Source organism: Ziziphus jujuba, chromosome 2 (genome assembly GCF_031755915.1).
Source record: "Ziziphus jujuba cultivar Dongzao chromosome 2, ASM3175591v1".
Lineage (NCBI taxonomy): Eukaryota > Viridiplantae > Streptophyta > Magnoliopsida > Rosales > Rhamnaceae > Ziziphus > Ziziphus jujuba.
Window position 1 is genome coordinate 15,262,427 of NC_083380.1, and position 20,734 is coordinate 15,283,160.

The following is a 20,734-nucleotide window of genomic DNA, read 5'->3' on the forward strand; positions in this document are numbered from 1 at the left end:
CTTATATGAAATAAATTGTGTAATTGATCTGTGACAAGTATAAGAATGTTAGTAAAGGCCAAATTTTGTGTTCATAATACTCAAGCTAATCTAACAATATGGTCATCACATGGTCTAATTTATGCTCTAAACTTTGTGTAAATTGCTAATTGAGATCAACAATATTGTCAAGATCAGTAATTATAGTTAAAGAGCAACCTTAATAAACTATACATTATAGTTGACCATATGATAGATTACATTTCTTACTTTGAAATTTTATAACACCAACTTAATTTCCATCTTCTTTCCCTGGAAACCAAATTGAAATTCTTTCCCCCTTTTTTTATTGTTTGAATGGTAAAAACTTAAATTCATAACTCTGATTGTCAAACCATTCTTTTCCATCATCAAACTCTCATTTTCATGAGGCAAAGCAACTTTTCCCACCATTTTTACATCTCATCCTTGCTTTCTCAATGTTCATATTCATTCCAGTGTCATACTGCCAAGATGAGTATGTTACCCTCACAAACATTTCCTACCCTTTCTGGGGAGACAACAAAGCTAAATTTTGTGGTCTTCCTAACTTCCAACTTGATTGCAAACAGTCAAAGACAAACCAAAACGCTGTCATACAGATCAACAATCTAGAGTTTGGGTTTTGATAAAACCAAACTAACAACACAATGATCATTGGACGGTTGGATTTGTGGTCTAGTCCTTGTTCTCCCAAACTTATTGTTTTGGGGGGGGGGGGTGTGTGGAATTGTGTTTTTCCCAATTCTTCAGGATATTGAAATTGTTAGAAAAGAGAAATCAACAAAACAATCAAAGTACACATACAAGACAACAGAAAAATAAAAGAGAAGGCAATAAATTTTTAATGTGGTTCGACAATCAACAGGATCTCTATGTCCACAGAGCGCACCCTCTCAAAATCCACTATCAATCTCGGAGGTATTTATATAAGTAAGTACCTTAATTTGCTAGCTAAAGAACGAATTCATTTCATGAATATAGTTCAATATAGCAAAAAAATCTAGTGAGCTTTTACACCAACTGTAGAAGAAGAAAAATAAAAAAAAATATTAGAACAATAATAATAATTAGATGACAACATTGGTGGATGATCTTTATTTTCACAAAAAAAGAAAATTAATGATTTTTCTCTACTTTGTTTTCAAATACAAGTGTCTGATTAAAGTTAAATTTCTATGCACTTTTACTTTATTTTTATTTTCCTTTAAATTGAAGGTGGCAAACTCATATCTACATTTACAAATACTATAATTAGTTTGATTATTTTTATAATCAATAATTTTATCACAAAACAAAAAGAGTACAGAATATCTGGCTTCAAAAAATCTAGCTAAGGTATTACTGGTATTACAAGCATTTCTTCTTCTTTTGTGTTTTATTTATTTATTTATTTATTTATTATATATATATATATATATATATTTTTTTTTTTTTGGCTCTAAGTTACGAAAGTCAAGCAATTAAAATATTCAAAGTAACAAGTTATATACGACTCCAATCAAAATTAATAAATCTCATGTTATTAGACCAACTTTTGAAAATGAAAGTAGAAATAATTTTCTACGAAGAAAGCAAACCACGAAAAAAAAAAAAAAAAAAAAAAAAAAAAAAAAGAGCTAATTGGTACATATGCTCCCTAAAGTATACAAAATTTGACACTTTAGCCCCTGAACTAAACAATATTTGGCTCTTTAATCCTTGGAATTTGGTTTTTTTTTTTTTTTTTTTCAGAGGATGAAAAGACCAGATTTACCACTCACTTTCCTCTCTGTTTCGTCAATGACCTGTACATAATCAAAATTGTTAAATAACAGAAATAATTTTAAAGACCATTCTTGCCAAAAATTTGTCAATTCAGAAACCAGAGTGCAAAAATAAAATAAAATAAATAAAAGCTCAAGACTAAAATGCCAAAACATGCATAAACATGTATAGTTAATACAGAAACTTTATTTTATTTTTGAAGGAAAATTGAAGCATTGATTCTGTTAGTTGGAGTGAGTTTTGGTGCAAGTCTAATTCCTATAACAAAAACGGTAATTTTCATTGTCAACTTTAATATTGAAATATATATATATATATATATATATGGGAGTCAACTTCAATATTTTAGCACTGGTAGTTTTCCATAAAAATATTTTAGTTTGGGATTAGGATCTATTTGGCCGTTAAAGATACGAAAAGATTCTGAATTCTTAAATGAACTTCTAAGGTTTTTTCTTGCTAGTCGGACAACTTCTTAATTTCCACAAAAACTAGTCAAAGTTTGAAAATGTATTTCTATAGAAAAAGACCAAAAAGCATTGGTCTAACTCTTACTCAAGTAAACCATGGAATTTGCAAGTCTTTTTGTGAATGACCACAATTTCTATCTGCTCTGAATTCGCCATTTTTGAATCAGAACCTCTCTGTTAATCCCTCTAATATATATGTGCAAAACTTTTGATTAACCTGACTCAACCCATTGCAAATATTTTCTATTTGATACTTTCTGCATTGAGTCCTTGCTGTCGAATAACTTCTTGTAGTTTAAATAACTCTCATATTGGACTTGAGAATTTATAAATGAAGCTAAGCCTGATTCATTTATTATTTCGTAGATCAATTACCAGGTTTGCACGAACTGACAGTAAAATTTCCTGTTGATGTTATTAATGTTCTTATAATTCTGTACTGTTTGATTATCCTTCTCTTCTCTTCTATTTTTGTTTATTTGCTTGTGCTTCTATTGTAGTGTTTCCTAATTAGATGAATCTTTTTTTTTTTTTTTTCCCCTTCACCTAACCAGTAATTGCTACTTATCAAACCCAAGTGTTGTAGCTTTTTTCTTATCGTTATGATGTGCATGAACTTCTTTCACCGCCTCAAGGCCAGAAGCAGAAAGTCACAAGCTTCCTTATCCTCAAAATCTCATGACATCTCTTGTGGTACCTTTTCTTCGGTGAAAGATGTCAAAATGGAAAGTAGCAATTTCGGTATTCAAATATTCAGCTGTGATGAGCTTCTAAAAGCGACTGATAATTTCGACTCAGCCCAAAAACTTGGAGATGGAAGCTCTGGCACAGTTTATTTTGGTAAGCTTCACAAACAATCCTGATCTTCAATATTAGTACTAATTTGTGAATCCTATATACGATTAACTTTTTTCGCAGGTAAACTCTATGATGGGAGAACTGTTGCAGTCAAACAAATGAAAGGAAACGATCCCAAGAGAGTTGAGAAATTTATGAATGAGATTGAAGTTTTATCACGCCTGCGCCACCAAAATCTTGTCTCACTCTACGGATGCACCTCCCACCATAGCCGTGAACTCCTTCTGGTATATGATTACATTCCCAATGGAAGTGTTGCTGATCACCTTCACGGTGAACACGCAAAACTTCAGGGAATGACTTGGTCTACTAGAATGAACATTGCCACAGAAACTGCATCTGCATTGGCATATCTCCATGCTTCTGATATCATCCACCATGACATAAAAACTAGTAGTGTTCTCCTGGACAAAAATTTCTATGTTAAACTAGCAGGTTTCGCGTTATGTCGTCTTTTTCCTTCGGATGTCACCCATGTCTCAACTGTTCCACGAGGGACTCCAGGTTACATTGATCCAGAGTATCAACAAACCAAAAAACTGACTTGTAAAAGTGATGTTTTTAGCTTTGGAGTGGTTTTGATGGAACTTGTATCGTCGAAGCCTGCTGTTGATATCACAAGGCCACGACACCAGATTAATTTATCTACAATGGCAATGAATATGATCCAAAATCATGCATTAAATCAGCTGGTAGATCCTTGTCTTGGGTTTGACTCAGACTTGAAGGTGAGGAGAATGATAAGTGCAGTGGCAGAGTTAGCATTTCAGTGTTTGCAGTGTGAGAAGGAAATGAGACCGTCTATGCTTTACGTTTTGGAAGAACTAAAGAGTATACAAAGAAGGGATTTCGAAGCAGATGGAAATTCTTAATGATATATATGATATTGTTTCCTGTAATTGACAATTGAACCAAGCTCAGCTGCCAAGTATTATATCAAGAATTGTGTAATTTGTTGATATTACACCATTCTTTATATAACACTTAGTAGTTTTCTGATAAGCTCAGTTACTAAGTATTATATAAATTATGGTGTAATTTGTTATTAATTAAAAATAAAACAATGGTGTAATTTGTTTTCACTGTAGTTTTCTGATTGTTTGCATCTTAAAATTGCTGACTTCTTTTTTCTCATAATGAAAAAAACAATGATTTTTTTTTTTGGGGTCAATTAGACATTGTTTGAATTGCATTTTCATTTACTGTGGTAGACCAGCTAGCCCAATTTGACGGTCAGAAAGTCCGGCTAAAGGTGTTAATGGACCACTCTTCAGCAAGACAACCTCGTCAGCAAAAAGTTGTCCTCTGCTTTTTTCTGTCTCTTGTAAAACTTAGTTTGTGTAGTACTTTTTGCTTCCTCCACCGCATAAAGCTATCTCATTGAAATAATGCTATTCCTAACAAAGCCACACCAGTTTAATTTTACCAAGTATGTTGTTTCAATGAAACAATAATCATTTGATATTTGAACTGAAATTTACTGAACAAATAAGGTCTTCCTTTATATCCTATTCTTTACTAAAAATCCAAAGAAAAATCATTGCATAGAACAAATAAGCCGTAAGTAAAGTTTTATGATGTGTGTTTGGAAACATTTCTCAAACTTTGTCTACAATAATCCCATTAATGGGGTTTTTCTGCAATGCAAGGTTAGAATTTTCGTTTTTTGTTTTCCTTTTATTTTTATTCATAAAAAAAAAAAATGAAGTTCAAAATATGTAATATACTAATTATACACAAATTTTCTCTAAAATCTTGAATGTTTGATTAGTAAAAGTAGGATTTTGCCTAATATGAGCTTTTTTTTTTGTCTCTCTGATGTATGGGATTATTCATCCACTGAGAGCATTAAAAACAACCCAATAATACTATAACCATTCAAGCAACTATACATCCAAAGTTTTTGTCATTAAAACCGAATCATATTTTGGTTTATCTTACAGATGGCACAATAGCTGTGGTTGTATTGTTGCTGACCTGTGTTATCATTTGCTGTTTTAGAATCAGAAAATCAATGTTCATCAGGTCAGTAAAATTTTTGACAAAGAGAAAATCTGATAGAGATCTTGAAGCTTTCATTAGAAGTTGTGAAACCTCTCCCTGTAAAAAGGCATAGATTTTCCCAGATCAAGAAAATGACCAAAAACTATTCAAAGTAGGTCATGCAGGTTAGAGTGTTGTGTATAAAGGAAAGCTACCCGATGGGTGAGATGTGGCCGTCAAGCTCCTAAAATTGCCCATGGAGAATAATGGAGAAGTGCTTATTACTGAGGTAGCAAGCATTAGTAAAACTTCTCATATAAATATAGTTGAACTCATGGGCTTTTGCTTAGAAGGATACCAAAGAGCTCTCACTATTTAGTACTTGCCTAAGGATCACTTGAAAAGTTCATATTCAATAAGGATCCTTTGAAAACCACTTGAGACTTGGCATGGGAAAAACTGCTCCAAATTGCTCTAAGGATTGCTTAAGGGCTAGCCCCAATATTTGCACCGAGGGTGCAATACAAGAATTTTGTACTTTGATATCAAACCCCATAACATCCTCTTGGATGAAAATTTTAACCGAAAAATTTCAGATTTTGGGCTTGCTAAACTTACACAAGGAAAGAGAGTACCACATACATCAAGAATGATAGAGGGACAACACCGTATATATACAGGTTCAGAATTGAGGAATGCCAATGGAACAGTTGAAAATTCTTCTATGAATTGGAGCATTAAGGTTTCTTCCAAGTCTGATGTTTATAGCTATGGAATGATGAATATGGAAATGGTCGGAGGAAGAAGAAACCTTGAAACTGAAGTGACTACACGCAAAAACACGTTTTCCATAATGGGTGTATATAGAGAAACGTCAAACTTGGTAGAAATCTACGATTGCATGGTGTGGTGACTACCAAGGAAGGTGAAATTGCAAAAAAGATAGTTTTGGTAGGATTTTGTTGCATTCAGAAAGAGCCAACATATAGACCATACATGAATAAAGTGATTGAAATGTTGGGAGGAAGATTAGAGGCCTTGCACATCCCACCAAACCATTTATTGTCTTCTCTATTACCACAGGCAGAATCTTCAAGCGCATAAGTTTTCTAATACAATCTGCCTAGTGAACATAATCTATGTTATTGAAAGACCAACGAGATCAACTTTTTCTTTCTTTCTGGGCAGAGTTCTTACTTAAAACTCATATGAAAAGCATATAATTCTAATTTAGAATGGCCCTGCAATATTTTAAAGTGCTGCAAAGATTTTTTTTTTTTTTCCTTCTTTTTTTTTTGTTTTGTTTTTTTTTTCCCCCTTTTCCTTCTTTTCAAATTTGTTTAAATCTCAGTTTGCACCTCCAAGTCCTCGTACAACCCTGTTAATATTTCAGGTAGATGAGTCCATACAAGGGTGAAAATTCGTTTTTACCAAGTGTTTTGCTAATAAACAATCAATAAATGTTAAGAAAACAATCATATATATATATATAGTTACACTTAATTTACTAGTTAAGAAAAAAAAAATTCAATATAGGAAAAACTTCTACTCAACTTGTACATGAACTCTACTATATATTCATGTCAGCTCTTACACAACTATGTACATCTGATTCCAGATAACAAATTTTTAGGAGATGATCCACTTTTTGTCATATGGTAGTTAATACTTGCATAGCACTCTCTCTGATTATGTTCTTGAAAATTATAAAAAACGAGAAGGAAAACTTAACCGCTTTCGTTTGGTGTTGTTGCCCAGCTAAGCCAATTTGAATTCACAGAATCTGGTGAAAGTGTCAGTGGACCACTCTTAAGTAACACAGCCTCATCAGCTGAAGTGATCTTATCCTCTGCCTCTTCTTCCTTGTAATCTTTACTTTGTATTCTCTTTAATTCTTCCATTACATCTGGCATCGATGGTCTAATATCCTTCTCACCTTGTAAACACTGAAATGCTAACTCTGCCACAGCAGTTATCATCTTCCTTATCCTTAAGTCTGACTCAAACCCAAGATAAGGGTCTACCAGCTCATGCAGTGCATGGTTTTGAATTTTGTTGATTGCCATGGTAGATAGATTAATCTCGTGTCGATGCCTAGTGATATCAACAGCGGGCAGTGATGATACTAGTTCCATCAGAACCACCCCAAAGCTAAAGACATCACTCTTACTGGTCAGCTGGTAGCATTGGTGATAGTCTGGATCCACATAACCTGGAGTTCCTTGTGGAGCAGTTGAGACATGGGTGACATCTGATGGAAATAGACGAGACAATCCAAAATCTGCTACTTTGACAGAGAAATTTTTGTCCAGTAGAATATTGTTGGTCTTGACATCACGGTGGACGATCTCAGAGGCATGGAGATATGTCAATGCAGATGCAGTTTCTATTGCAATGTTCATTCGAGTAGACCATGGCAATCCCTTGGGTTTTGCTCGTTCACCATGAAGGTGATCAGCAACAGTTCCATTGGGAACGTACTCATATACCAGAAGGAGTTCACGGCTATGGCGGGAAGTGCAGCCATAGAGTGAGACAAGATTTTGATGACGCAGGCGTGCTAAGATCGCAACTTCATTCATGAACTGCTCAACTCTCCTGAAATTGTTTTCATACAGACGCTTGACTGCAACAGTTCGCCCATCGCAGAGTTTACCTACAAAGTTTCATCAAATGATTCCCAAATGAGTCACATTGATCAAGAGTGTTTGGAGCCGGTTTAACTGGTAAACTAGTGAGTTTCTTGCCATCTAAGAAATTTCAGATCCTGACTTGTCTATTATAGTAAGGATTATGAAGAAAGAAGAATGTAAAGATCACAAATTGTTCTTAGTTACTCACCAAAATAAACTGTGCCAAAACCTCCATCTCCAAGTTCTTTGGATGAGTCAAAATTGTCAGTGGCTTTTAGAAGTTCATCATAGTCAAAAATATGAACACCGTGATAGGTGCTTCTGTTCTCAACATCCTTCACCGATGAGAAGGTGTCAGAAGAGATGTCACGAGATTTCACATATATGGGAGCGTTTCGCTTTCTGATGTGGCGTAAATAGATAAAGAAGACCATACACATAATAAGTACACCAATAAGACCAGCTACAACACCTGTGTATAATGGGAATTTAACAAGTAGCAATTAGTGGTTAGGTTGGAGAAAACATCTTGTAATTGGGAAACGTAGAAATGCAACAAAAAGATAAAGAACTATAGAAGGAAAATTGGTAAATTACCTATGATAATCTTGACTTGCCAATTTATTCCCTCTTCTGCAGCAAGAAACCAAAGAAAACACATGTTAGAAAACTAATACCATCAATATGAGAAATTCAAGAGAAGCTTTGAAAATCAGGAAACTATTCTGTGGAAGAAGTAAATCAATCTAAATCTACCACTCTTTGTTCATTGCTTCAAGTTCAAAATCTTAAATCCAATACATAATCCATATAAACTACATTGAATATGAAGATATTCAACAACAAGGAGTAAACAAAGACAGCCTAAATAATTATCTGAACATACCAGGAAACAGGGTTAAAAACTACTGTCTTATAGCCACACTTATCCGTCTATTTTTGCTAGGACCATACTTAAAGTTTTAATTCTGGGACTAGAAAATCAACGAGTCAGCGTAAACATGACGAAATAGAAACTAAAGAAGAAATTTCATGGTTAAACTTAATAATACATCAAAAGATTGAAACAAAACTTCGCAAAAAATTTACCATCATGGCAGGTTTTCGCATGAGGACCATCATGGCAAAAACAAACAAATTCGTTATTATCGTACCCACATCTTCCACCACTTTTTTGGCAATTACTACAACCATGTGCAGTCCAATTCAGAACAAAACCCATCTTCATGATTTCAGCATAATTCATATTCAACAATTTATTGAAGCTCACATTCTCTGCCACATCCACAGCCACATCAACTGAAGATTGGCACCAGTCTAAAGAATAGTTCATGTTCATCAATGCCTCCTTATGAAATACAGCGAAAGAGTGGTGGGTGGTATTGCTAGCACAGTCAACTGGGAATGGATAAATCTGGTCTGGAGGTTCTTCAGAGCAATTGTAGAAGAAGGAAAAATCAATGTGATCAGGACTGTACCGGAAAGGAGTTCTATCAAGGCTAAGATTGTGTCTAGGAGCTTGGCATTCTTCATCATAGACTGCGGCATTGGCCACGATTAGTGAATTGTTCGAGTAAAATATTTCTTTGATGATAAAATCATGATTGGAAATTGTGAGAACTGGGCTTTTGTGAGTGCAATTAATCTGAAAGTTGGGGTACCCACAAAAGGATTCTTGATGAGAAAACCAGAAAGGGTAGCTTATATTTGGACCGTTTCCGCAGTTTTGAGGTTCACAGGCTTTGAACTTTGGATCTACAGCTAGAGTTTTTTGGGGAGAAACAGTGAAGATGAGATTGAAGATGAGGATGAAGCATATATAAAAAGGAGTGAGTCTGAAGATGTTTTGGATATACATTTGGTATGAAAAACAAAGAAGTAAACAGAGGGGGAGGAAAAAAAAAAAAAGAAAAAAACAGAGGAGAAGAAAGATTTTATTTTTGGAAGTTTGAAGATGAAAGTTCTATGTAGTTGTTGTTCCTTGTTGTGTAAGTCTTTTGAAGTTTGGAAGTTTTAGCTTTACTTATTTTTGTTTATGATTGGAGGTTGAAAAAAAGCAAGAGAAAGACAAAACAATGGTTCAAGCAAAAGCAAATAAATCTCTAAAAGTGGGCCACAACTTTGAAATTGAATTGCATAATTCAAATCTGCCTAATTACCTTTTCTAATGGTGGGAACACGAAGAAATTGTAAACATATTTATATTTATATTTATATATATTAGAGGGGCTATTAGAGTTGTTCTAATTCAAAGATTAGGAATTCAAGCAATTGGGAGAGGCTTTCCACTTACAAAGATTTGGATTCTATGGTTCACCTAAGAGCTAGATGTTTTGGGGCATTAGGAAAGACATTGTCAAACTAAAAAGAAAACTCAAAAGCTCTTTTGAGAACTCAAGTAGGTTTCCATGTCTTTAACCAAAGGGAACTCGTTACTTGGTAAGGGATAAAACTTCACTTATTTGGACAACTTTTGATTAATTATCTTTGTCAGCAAGAAATTTGGACAATGTTTTCAATCAACCTAAGTCTTGGATTGTAGATGATGATAAGGTCTATAAATAGTGACATCACAATAACATTCTTGGAAAAATTTTATATATTTCATCTAAACAATGTATTACTTTATTTTTAAATAGGCATGTAAAAGATGGGGTTCAAAAAAAAAAAAAAAAAAAAGAGAAGTTCATGGATATACTGCTAAACGATTACCATACCTACCGTCTACAAAGTAAATGAAATGGGTGGGAAGGAGTAGAAAATTGTGTAAAGTGGAAGACCTTGACTCTCTTTTAAGGGAACTAGTGGCTGGCTGAACAGAAAGTGGAGGGCAGAAGAGAAATCCTTTCGGCATTTGTTTTTCATGTCAAAAATTGACAATCCAAAACGGATGTAGACGTGCACTCCATCAATAATGGTCCTAAAATATGCATCGAAATGACCAATTTAGGCATTTGTGAACCTAGCTAGTGGTATGTTAGAACAAATCAAAACCCACTAACATTTCATCATACCTCATCCCCACCATACTGGGTAGCTTTCATGTGGAATTTTTATTTTTGGCAATTTGTTTTTCCTTTTCTATGTTCTTAAAATTGAAATTCTCTTCTTCTTTTTTTTTAATATGTCGAACTACTGTTTTCTAATTTTAATCAAGTGGATAATAAAATATTTTTTTATTTAATAAACTAGTCTTTTAAAATGTACTTGACGACTATATAATTGCTAAGGATTCTTTAATAAATAATTGATTAATTATATATAATAAAAATAGATCTTAACCACACACAACGTAAAATTATACCATCATTTGTATGTATATATATAAAATATTTAACTAGATGAGGTTGAAAAAGGAAATTTACGCACACACACATACACATGTATATATATATATATATATTTATATATGGCATGACACTCTGATATAAACTTTATATATATATATAGATATTATAATGTGTATTTTATGATAAAAGGGATTTTTTTTTTTCAACTAGAAAACAGATTTATATAAATAAAAATATGATTATGTTTTTATATGCAAGTAATTAATAATTATTCTAAAGGCTGGCGTGGATGGTCAAAAACAATTAAATAAAGAAATTGTTTTATATCTTCGTCGGGCCGTTGACATGTTCAACGACGCAGACGCGTAAAGAATTCCAACCAACCACGCTTAAATTTTCCTATGAAAATTAAAACACATGGTACTTGTTTAAACATGCATTTGTAGGGGCCAAACAAATTACAAGGATTGGATCATCTCACTGAGAGAGTTTTATCTCTCTCTGGTCAAACGAAGAGTACACACACACACACACACACACACAGAGCTAAAACAGCTTCAACATCCCAAAACTCTAATGACCAAGGAGAGCCCTATTTAATCAAATTAAACCCAATTGTCCAAACCCTTTTGCTTAGAAAATATCTACAAGCTAGTTTTCCGTTGGAGTAGATTTTAAGCTATTGTTCGGTAAAGACTAAAGAGCAAATAACTACATTACAAATTAGTACTAAATATTGGTTAATGAAACAGAGAACTAATGGAAAATGGTGGAGGAAAGTCCTACTAGATATAGCAAAATTCCATCATTTGCAGTTTGATTTACCCAAATTAGAGTTTGCAACTAAAACTACATATATCAGCATATAAGTACCAAAAGCAAGAAAGTAATAGTCTAACAGATAAACAAAGATAAACAAATTTACCGAGCAGTATTATTATAAGCATGCTTAAAAAAAACACAAAAAAAAAAAACAAAAAAACAAAAACAAAAACAAAAACAAAAAGAATGAGCTTACTAGGGTGACACGCTATGTCATGGGGCTTATTGTTACGGCAATAGCAGAGGAATCCATCAGTGGCATTAGATCCGCATCTCCCATGTGACCTCTCACATTGGTTACACTTAAAAGTTAATTCCTGGCTGTAATCTACTTCAAACCCCTGTCTCACAACTTGCTCTACTTCTTCTCTTCCAATGGGATCAGGGTTCTCATCAATGGAAGCCCGTAAAACCGGAACTTGGACAAGGTTACAATTTCTCTGGATGATTGGAGCTTCAGGTTTGCTGAGATACCGTTCTTCTGTGGTATAGTAAACGGTCTGCCCGTTCGCATCACACGTAAAGTTTTTTAGTGATCCCACAAGAGTTGAACCTTGTTGACAGCTGTAGATTAATGTCAGGTTTCGAACGGTTGAAGCATAATCGAACAGCGAGTAATTCAAAGTGATGGCAACAGCATTTTCGTTGCAGAGACCATCAGATTCGAGGAGATCATTTCTTGCAATTTTCACTCCGTTACCTGTTTTGCTGATGTTCAGAATTCGAAACTCTTGACCATTTATTCGTATAAGCGGTTGTTTGTTGTTTCGGCACTCAACCTCGAAGCCTTCCCGGCCGCAGGATCGGGGTCTGACATCAGCTCCCCATAAAGGGTAGGAAATGTTTTTGAGGTCACCACACTCGTAGGTACGACCGCAATCGATATAAGATCCTTCTTCTTCTTCGCTGCTGCTGCAGTGAGATATTGATGACAGAATTGCAGAGAAGATGAAGAGGATGGTGATGAGTTGTTTTAGGATGGATGGTAACAACATAGATGATAATGATGACGATGATGATGAATCCATAAATGAAACGCTTTCATGGAAAATTCGAGATTTTTTGGAAGAAAAATTATCAAATAAGAGTGTCATAGAAATGAAAGAGATGCCAAAACTCCGTTCTGCAAAGGTAATAACTAGTTAATAAACAGAGAAAGCTGTATATGTCTTGGGGTTTGACGAAGAATGACAAATTGGGCTTCTTTTGTGTTCGTTAGAATTTTCCAAGAGAAAGACATATAGAAAAGATGGCTATTGACTGCAGAGGAGGAGTTTCCCTTGGAATATTATTATAAATGTTGTTTGAATCCAATTCCTGGATGTACACGTAACCAAATCGGCTTGATCTTTATTCATATAATATAAGGAAAGCACCACTCTGTTTCCTATGTAGACGTACCTGGGGATGAGATATTTATGACTCAGTGGAGAAACCTATATAATTTACCAAACTTTTCTTCTTCTTTTTTGCACCGACACCCTTAAAGTTTCAATATTTTTGCAATTTGTCCCTCCGAATCACAAATTAGCATTAACATCCTCTAAATTTTGTGAACTATTAAACATTAATAACAAACCTTCATACTGTAACTTTGCAATTCTTAAAGTCCATGTGCAATGCAAATAACAAGATTTTTCTTCCCAATACAAAGGTATAGTCAGAAGAAAATTTTGATTGTGATTAATATTAGTTAGCAGTTAAAAAGCTATTGTGGGAAGGTTTTGAACTAACGTGGTGCACCATTTAAAAATTTTAAAATGTATTGGTGTTAATTTTAAAGTGTAAAAGTATTAAACTACATAGTATATTGATGTTAAAAGCCCATTTACTAACATTAAATTGTTTTTTATATTTACCCTACATTGATAGGTACCGAAGTGAAATTACACTATTTAATTAAAGGGCATCCAATTTTATGATAAACTTGGAAGAGGCTTGGAAATGTGGGGAAATTGTTTTTATTTATGATGAAACAGAGTATAAAGATGCTTTTCTCATGTATGCCACAAGACCAGTTCAAAGTTTGGAAGGTGAAGGTGTACGACTTTCATATGAAAGCCTGTGGCCAACCATATTTCAACAGCGTGAAGTAGAATCCAAATTGAATTAACGTGGGTCACGAATATTTTGGAAAAATGAATAACCCTATCATAATGGTAAAACTTTACTAAATCCAATGAGATGAATTAGCTTATTAGCGATATTAGTTGGAGAAATTAATCCCAAACTTGAAATAAGGTACGACTTTTTATAGTCAATAACATTTATATGGTTGAAATTTGGTTTTATTATGCTTATAATTTTTTTTTTTTTTTGGTCAAAAAATTTATGCTTATAACTAACAAGTTACTAAAATGTTCAAATTGACATTTGGGTTTTTGGTTCATATAAACATTCCCTATAGATAGGGAAAACAGAGATTTAGAAAGTTTTACGAGCTTAATCTTGGATGGGTCGTGCATGTGTGAGTCTTGAATTAAAAAATAAATAAATAAATAAAACTACTAAGATTTTATTAGAACTGTGAGTTCGAAGATCGCTTTCTAATAATATCATCTTACTTTAAACGCCATGCTTAATTATCACATAAGTCAACATAGATTTAAATTAATCAAACACATTACATAATATATAATAATTAGAATAATATAAAAATAATTTAATTGTAATATTTAGTTTTTTCAATGGAATTAGAATTAAAATCTTGAGAGATACTAATTGAATTGGGCTGGTGTATTACAGCATTGGTAAACGAAGTCAATATATAGCGTTGGTATATTGTTCTTTATTTATTTATTTATTATTATTATTTTTTCTTTTTGGGTGAATGCAATTAGCTAGCGTTGGTATGTATCTAGTCAATGAAAATATTTGTGGTGCAATAAGAGTACAACTCCCCTTTCTAATACAGGTAGATTTTTGCCTAGTCAATGAAGAGGAAGTTATTTTGTACTAGAAAATTAATATTAGACAGCGATAATTAATTAAATATAATCGTTTAAATGGTTTTTCTTTTTTCGTTCTCATTTGACATTTGATCGTACTACACCTGAAGAAGGTGGGGCGGGGGGAGAGAGAGAGAGTGAAAAAAAAAAAAAAAAAAACTTATAATGCTAATATCATAATGTTATTTGAACAAAATTTCAATGGGACAGAAAAAAGTTGGGTAAAACAAACCAGAAGCAGGCATAACACAGTTATTTTTATTTTTTATTTTATATGCCCCCAGGCATCCTTTGCCCCCCGTTAGATTCGCACCCAGTTTCGAACCCAGTGTTAAGTGTATAAACCTATCAGATCTCATATATATAATTGTAACACGAAATTATTAGTCTATGAGACTGTAGAAAGAATGAATGAAAGAACCATTTATCTGGGAATTCTATTCAAATTTTTCTATCATTCAGCCAAGTGTATGAGTATCTTGTTGAAAAGATGGTAATTTTGCCACTTTATACAAGCCAAAGTTTACCAAAGTTTGCACTCTTTTTTTTTTCTTTATAAGAAATATTTTGTTGAATGTCTTAAAGTAATATTTACGTCTATGTTTAATATTCCTTTTAATGTCTTTTGAATACCTAAGTTTTATTGTATTTAACTTAGGAATTGTCTCTTTGTTAGTTATTGATTTTGTTTTGTAAAATGGCTATGTGCTGAAAATTGTGTTTCCAACAACATAGATCTATTGTTGGGGCTAGCATATTATGGATTTTTAGAACCAGGTATGGTTTTTGGATATGTCGCTATACACATGTAAAAGAAAATATAGCAAAAAAAATGATTCAAAAAGAACTTGAGAAACCCAAGATAACAAGTTCCAAATTAGCATAACTGCTGAGATTTCCAATAATTATGGCCCATGGATTTGAGATGAATTGGAGGCTTTACAAATTCTTTTGAACCTGGTCTTCTTCAGATTTCATTCTTCATATTTCAACATACTACATGTCAAAATTCAAGCAATTTGGATAAAAATATCTCAGCCTTCCATCAGGTCAAAGTAGCATTACCCGATTTGGTGGAGACAGTTTTTTCAAGTTCAAATTCTCACCAACCTTTGCCATATTTGTGCACTCACATGTGAGCTGATGGTTAAATAGTTATGTATCAGAATTTTAAGTGGAAAATGTGTAATTTTTGAATTTTAAATACTTCTATTTGCTCTCACACACACTTCATATGTGTGAGACAAGTTTTATATCTATATAATGCAACAAATTAATAAAATAAAATGAATTGTGCTGTCCAGTTTTGTGTAGGCTACTCTTAGCATCTTTTCTTCTTCTTCATCTTCTTCTTCTTCCTTCCAAACTAAAACCCTAACAAACCTCAATATCACCATACCAAAACCAAATACAAAAATCACCTAAATACCAAACCAAAAATCAGATTAAAGATTATACACAAGACTAACACTTTGTGTACAATACTCTTGGCCAAGTGAATCCAAAACCACACCAAATTCCAACATATCCATTCAACCCATGTATATATATTTTGACTGGATAAGAATAGCTATTAACTTTCTTGATGTTATCTTAGGATCGGATGCAAGCATTAGAGTATTCCAACCCTTATCCTATTCCAACTTATATTCTATTAATCCTACGAAGGGACATAAGGAGAGATTAATACTTTTATGTTGCATGAACCTGACTTGGTAAAGTATTCTAACCTACTTATTCATGCTCTTCCTTACAAGTCTATTCAATCATTATGAATCTATTTGTTACCAATCTCATGATTTATAAAGGTAAGCTAAATAGATTGTTTCCTTGCATATTAGGTTAGTAATATATGTAAAGATTACCATATCCAAGTATTTTAGGATATAATACGAAATCTATACCTTATGATTTATAAGGTTAGGTTGAATAAATCGTTTTCTTATACATTAAACTAATAATATATGGAAAGGATGATACGAACATTCGGCATTAAATAATTGAATAAAGGACCAAAAATTTATATCCATTTTTCATGATATTATGTATGGATAAGATATATCATGGCGAATTCTTCAGAAAAAATTGTGTCTTCCATAATGAAATCTAATAAGTGAGATTTTGAGCTCCATCAGAACTACCAGATCACGAACGCAAGGCAGCATCTATGCTATTTTGGCCTTGAGTTCTATGCTATTTACTTCTTCGGAACTGTGGCTTTGGTGCACAGGGCGCACTTTCGTTTTCGCTTTACTAGTAGGGAGTCCCATGGTTCCCATGCCGCCGCATTTTCTGGTCCTTTTCTTTCTTTCTTTTTAGTGCTTCGACCTGAAGCAATAGCTTCTAACTAGTTTAGTAGATAAGATGGCTACGTTCTAGCTCACTAAAGAATGGGATGGCAATGGTCCATCGGCAAGCTCATTTTGATCTTGGACATAGTACATTGGAATCCTGAAGCACCACCATGAACGTTACTGCTCGTAAAGTTACTCTTTCCTTAATAATGGCAAGTTTTGCGAACTAAGGAAAAATAATAAGGATGGAAAGAAAGATTCTAGCATAAAGATATTTTTCTCATTTGAATGGAGGAATATCTCTATGTTCTAAGCCACTAAGGTTAGCATATATACTTCAAGGGCACTATATAAAAAGTTCATTCCTCAACCAAACCAAGGCACTCATACAATAGTTTACATTAATTACAAACTTTGTAAACACTTCACCAACTTGTGCGTCAAAGTGTTTAATCGGTACCATTGTAATACCCCAAGATTCTTCACGTTTTCCTTCTTTTTTTTTTTTGGGGGGGAAGCAATTCCACATGAAGGTTCCTTTAATTTCTGTCAAGATTTGATTTGTCCATCAACACAAAACTAGTGAATGATTTCTCTTAAATGAGTTCATGAGCGGATCATAGTTGCATATGTAATGAGATATGACATTGGATTAAAAGAAAACTTATTTTTAAGGGAAAAAAAACAAAACTTACATTTAAAAAAGTTGAGACAACCAAGAGCAAGCAAACATAAAAAAAAAAAATTTCGTGAATAGTGAAAACTTTATCCCACATCTAGGAGTTTTATGTCTATCTCTCATAAAGAATGGAGCGCACATGGGTTACCTGTATATGGGTCCCATCTGTTTGTGAGATGCGGGTGTATAACTCCCAGTTGTATAAACAATTTGCTTCAATAATATATAGAGCATGTCGAATCACATTACATTTTGAACTACAATGTCAAATTTTAGTATAAGTGGTGCTTTTTACGTCTCTAATGGCATATTGTAAAAAGTTGATATCAAAAATACAATTGTCAAAGTTTTGATAGTTGGCCTTACTATAATAAAGTTTGTAGATCCACCACTATCTGATTCTTTCTTTTTAATTTAATAATTAAATTATATTTAATTTTACTTTTTAATTAATAAAAGTGGATTCCACACTCATTTAATATTATTTATAATTTATTAATATTATTTTTTTAACATGTACTATTCAAATACTAAAATTTGACATTGATATTGATATTTACCATTTGAAAATTCATGTTAATACCAAATGGTAAAAAGATATTTGCATTAGACATGATCTTCAAGGTATATTTGTGCCTGATGTGTACAAAAGCATCTGAATTTAATTAGCAGTGAAGTTGCTATAATTATTACTATTATTATTATTGTTGTTGTTGTTGTTGTTGTTGTTGTTGTTGTTGTTGTTGTTGTTGTTGTAATAATTAGTAATGTAGTTAAATAGCCACTTGATGTAATAATGTATACATTTTGGGGCATAGAGGTGTTAGAAATTTTGAAGTAGAATATTCACCATCTATATCCGGTTTTATGTACATTTCAAAAAGATAATAATAAAAAGATTGAAAAATGAAAAGTAAAAAAAGTAACGTAAAAATAAAAATAAGAATTAAAGGCTGGAAGGATAAAAATTAGTATACTTACTAAAGTTTAATGATGAATCCGTTTGCATTGATCCCATTCCAGTTTTGTAACTAATAACTATTGCAACTTTTAAATTTTTTTTTTTTTTCTTTTTAATATCAAGGTGAAAGGATTAGAATTTGGAATCATTGTTCTATTGAAGTTTGGATTTCACTCTAAAAGATTAACCTAAGAGAAAGAGTAACCTAAACTTTTTATATATCGTTTTGAATTCCAATGTCTGCCTAATGTGAGACATATATACGCAATCTCTACAAGCCACTTGTTGTGATTCTCTAACAATAATAATATAAAAAACTAAAATATAAATTGAGAAGAAAAGAATGCATTGTTTTCCCTTTAAAAATCAATACATGAAAAAACTTATCTAAAAACCTGACTCTAAAATTCCAAATCTTCTTTGAGATTATCAAATTTCATGTTGTCTGTGATACATGACTGAAAAACCTAGTCTCTATTTATAGATTTACATGGTTGGTATTTTTACAAAACAACTTAGCCACCAATAAACTTGGTCAACAAGTAAATTTAAATAACAAGTAAAAAATATAACGGACAGGATTTTAGGAGAAGGTTCGACTTCACACTACTCCCATTCCAACCGTATTTCGAAAGCTAATGGTCATCTGCTATCTATTTCTGCTATATCTCTACATAGCTTCAACTGATTTAGCGCAACAACCTTTGCAAACATTTATGTTGGATTCTCTTTTATGTGAATCTTCACTGAGCAGTTTTAATCTATCACATTGCATATCAAATGATAGTGAACATTAATTCGCTTTGTGCAAGAATGATATTTTAAGTTCGTGCTCAAATCTATAGCACTTTAATTGTCATAATGTGTCTTGTATTTTTTTTGCCTTAAACCCAGCTCATTGAGTAAATACTTTAACCATAATATTTTCTTATCGGGTTCTACTGTGACAATGTACTCTACTTCTGTCGTAGATAAAGTTACACATTTTTGAAATATTGATTGTCATAACGCAGCTTCTTCAGCAAAAATGTAAAGATAGCCTAAAGTAAATTTTCTACTTTAAGATTCAACCATACCTGTATCTGTATAGCCCTCTAAACTAAATCATCTCCTCCATGACACAAGCATACCTTCAATCTACTGTTAATATACCTAAGAATCCACTTAACGACTTCTTAGTGTTCCTTTTCAAAATTTGAAAGAAATTTGCTCATGGTACCCACAGCATGAGCAATATCTAGTCTCTATACACCATTACATGCATTAAATTTCCTATAGTTGAAGAACAAAGCACTCAAGCCATCTCCTCTATCTTTATTTTGGATGAGGGTCACAATCTTTTACTCACTTTAAGTGGTTTGCTAATAGAATACTAACTAGTTTGGCCTTATCTACATCGAATCTCTTTATCACTCGTTTAACTAAGATAGTCGTAACTTGTGATTCTTCATATCTCAGATCATTTGCATTCCTAAAATCTGATGAATTGGTCCTAAATCCTTCGTATCAAAAAATTTAGAAAGTTCCTTCTCTAGTTGACTCATTTTTATTGCATGTTATCCAACAATCAATTGGATGTATTATACTAGGTTTGGATCCTCTGCTTGGTTTTATGGGTGCTTGTTTATACTTGTTTTTAAATCTAAACCATTATTTTCCAACTCTGTGCAATCTAATGGTCATTATCGATGCCAATCATTAAGTGGCACATGGTTTTGCACATGACAATTTAAACCAAAAATGTGCAATACACTTTACTTTTATTTTTCCTGCCATTACAACTCCATCACCTTTGTCCAATTTAGAATGAAAAGTTCTTCAAACTCATGACTGGAATTTTGGTAAACACTTTCAGATGTTTAGTTTTCTGGTATATCAATCTTATTATTCTATATGTGACTTGATGGTCTGGTTTTTTTAAAGTTTTTTCTTATTTTTGGGTTTGATTTTTCATGGAACTAAATCATAATTCTACTTCATGTTAAAATGCATGTATTTGCTGCTTGGCATA

At 32.8% G+C, this 20,734-nt stretch overlaps 2 protein-coding genes across 3 annotated transcripts; one reads left to right on the top strand and one right to left on the bottom strand.

Annotated features, from left to right (window-relative positions):
* Positions 1-2,405: 2,405 nt before the first annotated feature.
* LOC107418589 (LEAF RUST 10 DISEASE-RESISTANCE LOCUS RECEPTOR-LIKE PROTEIN KINASE-like 1.1) lies at positions 2,406-4,195 on the top strand. Its single transcript, XM_016027293.4, has 2 exons — positions 2,406-3,095; positions 3,174-4,195. Exons 1-2 carry the CDS (start codon positions 2,858-2,860, stop codon positions 3,983-3,985), a joined length of 1,050 nt encoding a protein of 349 aa, XP_015882779.4. The 5' UTR covers positions 2,406-2,857; the 3' UTR covers positions 3,986-4,195.
* Positions 4,196-6,555: 2,360 nt separating this feature from the next.
* On the bottom strand, positions 6,556-13,213 carry LOC107418610 (LEAF RUST 10 DISEASE-RESISTANCE LOCUS RECEPTOR-LIKE PROTEIN KINASE-like 1.2). Of its 2 annotated transcripts, none has more exons than XM_016027313.4 (4): positions 12,038-13,213; positions 8,327-8,362; positions 7,938-8,201; positions 6,556-7,752 (listed from the first exon to the last, which is right to left on the bottom strand). In XM_016027313.4, exons 1-4 carry the CDS (start codon positions 12,933-12,935, stop codon positions 6,824-6,826), a joined length of 2,127 nt encoding a protein of 708 aa, XP_015882799.3. In that variant the 5' UTR covers positions 12,936-13,213; the 3' UTR covers positions 6,556-6,823. The 2 variants fall into 2 exon arrangements, with proteins under 2 accessions (XP_015882799.3, XP_015882800.3); XM_016027314.4 differs by lacking the exon at positions 12,038-13,213 and adding an exon at positions 8,819-9,725.
* Between the last annotated feature and the right edge of the window lie 7,521 nt (positions 13,214-20,734).

Bases quoted from the DNA above. Each gene is read 5' to 3' on its own strand.
- LOC107418610 (XM_016027313.4), bottom strand. From the start codon at position 12,935: ATGACACTCTTATTTGATAATTTTTCTTCCAAAAAATCTCGAATTTTC. The intron at 8,363-12,037 runs GTAAGCTCATTC...TTCTTGCTGCAG, and splicing joins TGACATAGCGTGTCACCCTA to AAGAGGGAATAAATTGGCAA. The intron at 8,202-8,326 runs GTAATTTACCAA...CATTATACACAG, and splicing joins GCAAGTCAAGATTATCATAG to GTGTTGTAGCTGGTCTTATT.
- LOC107418589 (XM_016027293.4), top strand. From the start codon at position 2,858: ATGATGTGCATGAACTTCTTTCACCGCCTCAAGGCCAGAAGCAGAAAG. The intron at 3,096-3,173 runs GTAAGCTTCACA...CTTTTTTCGCAG, and splicing joins CTCTGGCACAGTTTATTTTG to GTAAACTCTATGATGGGAGA.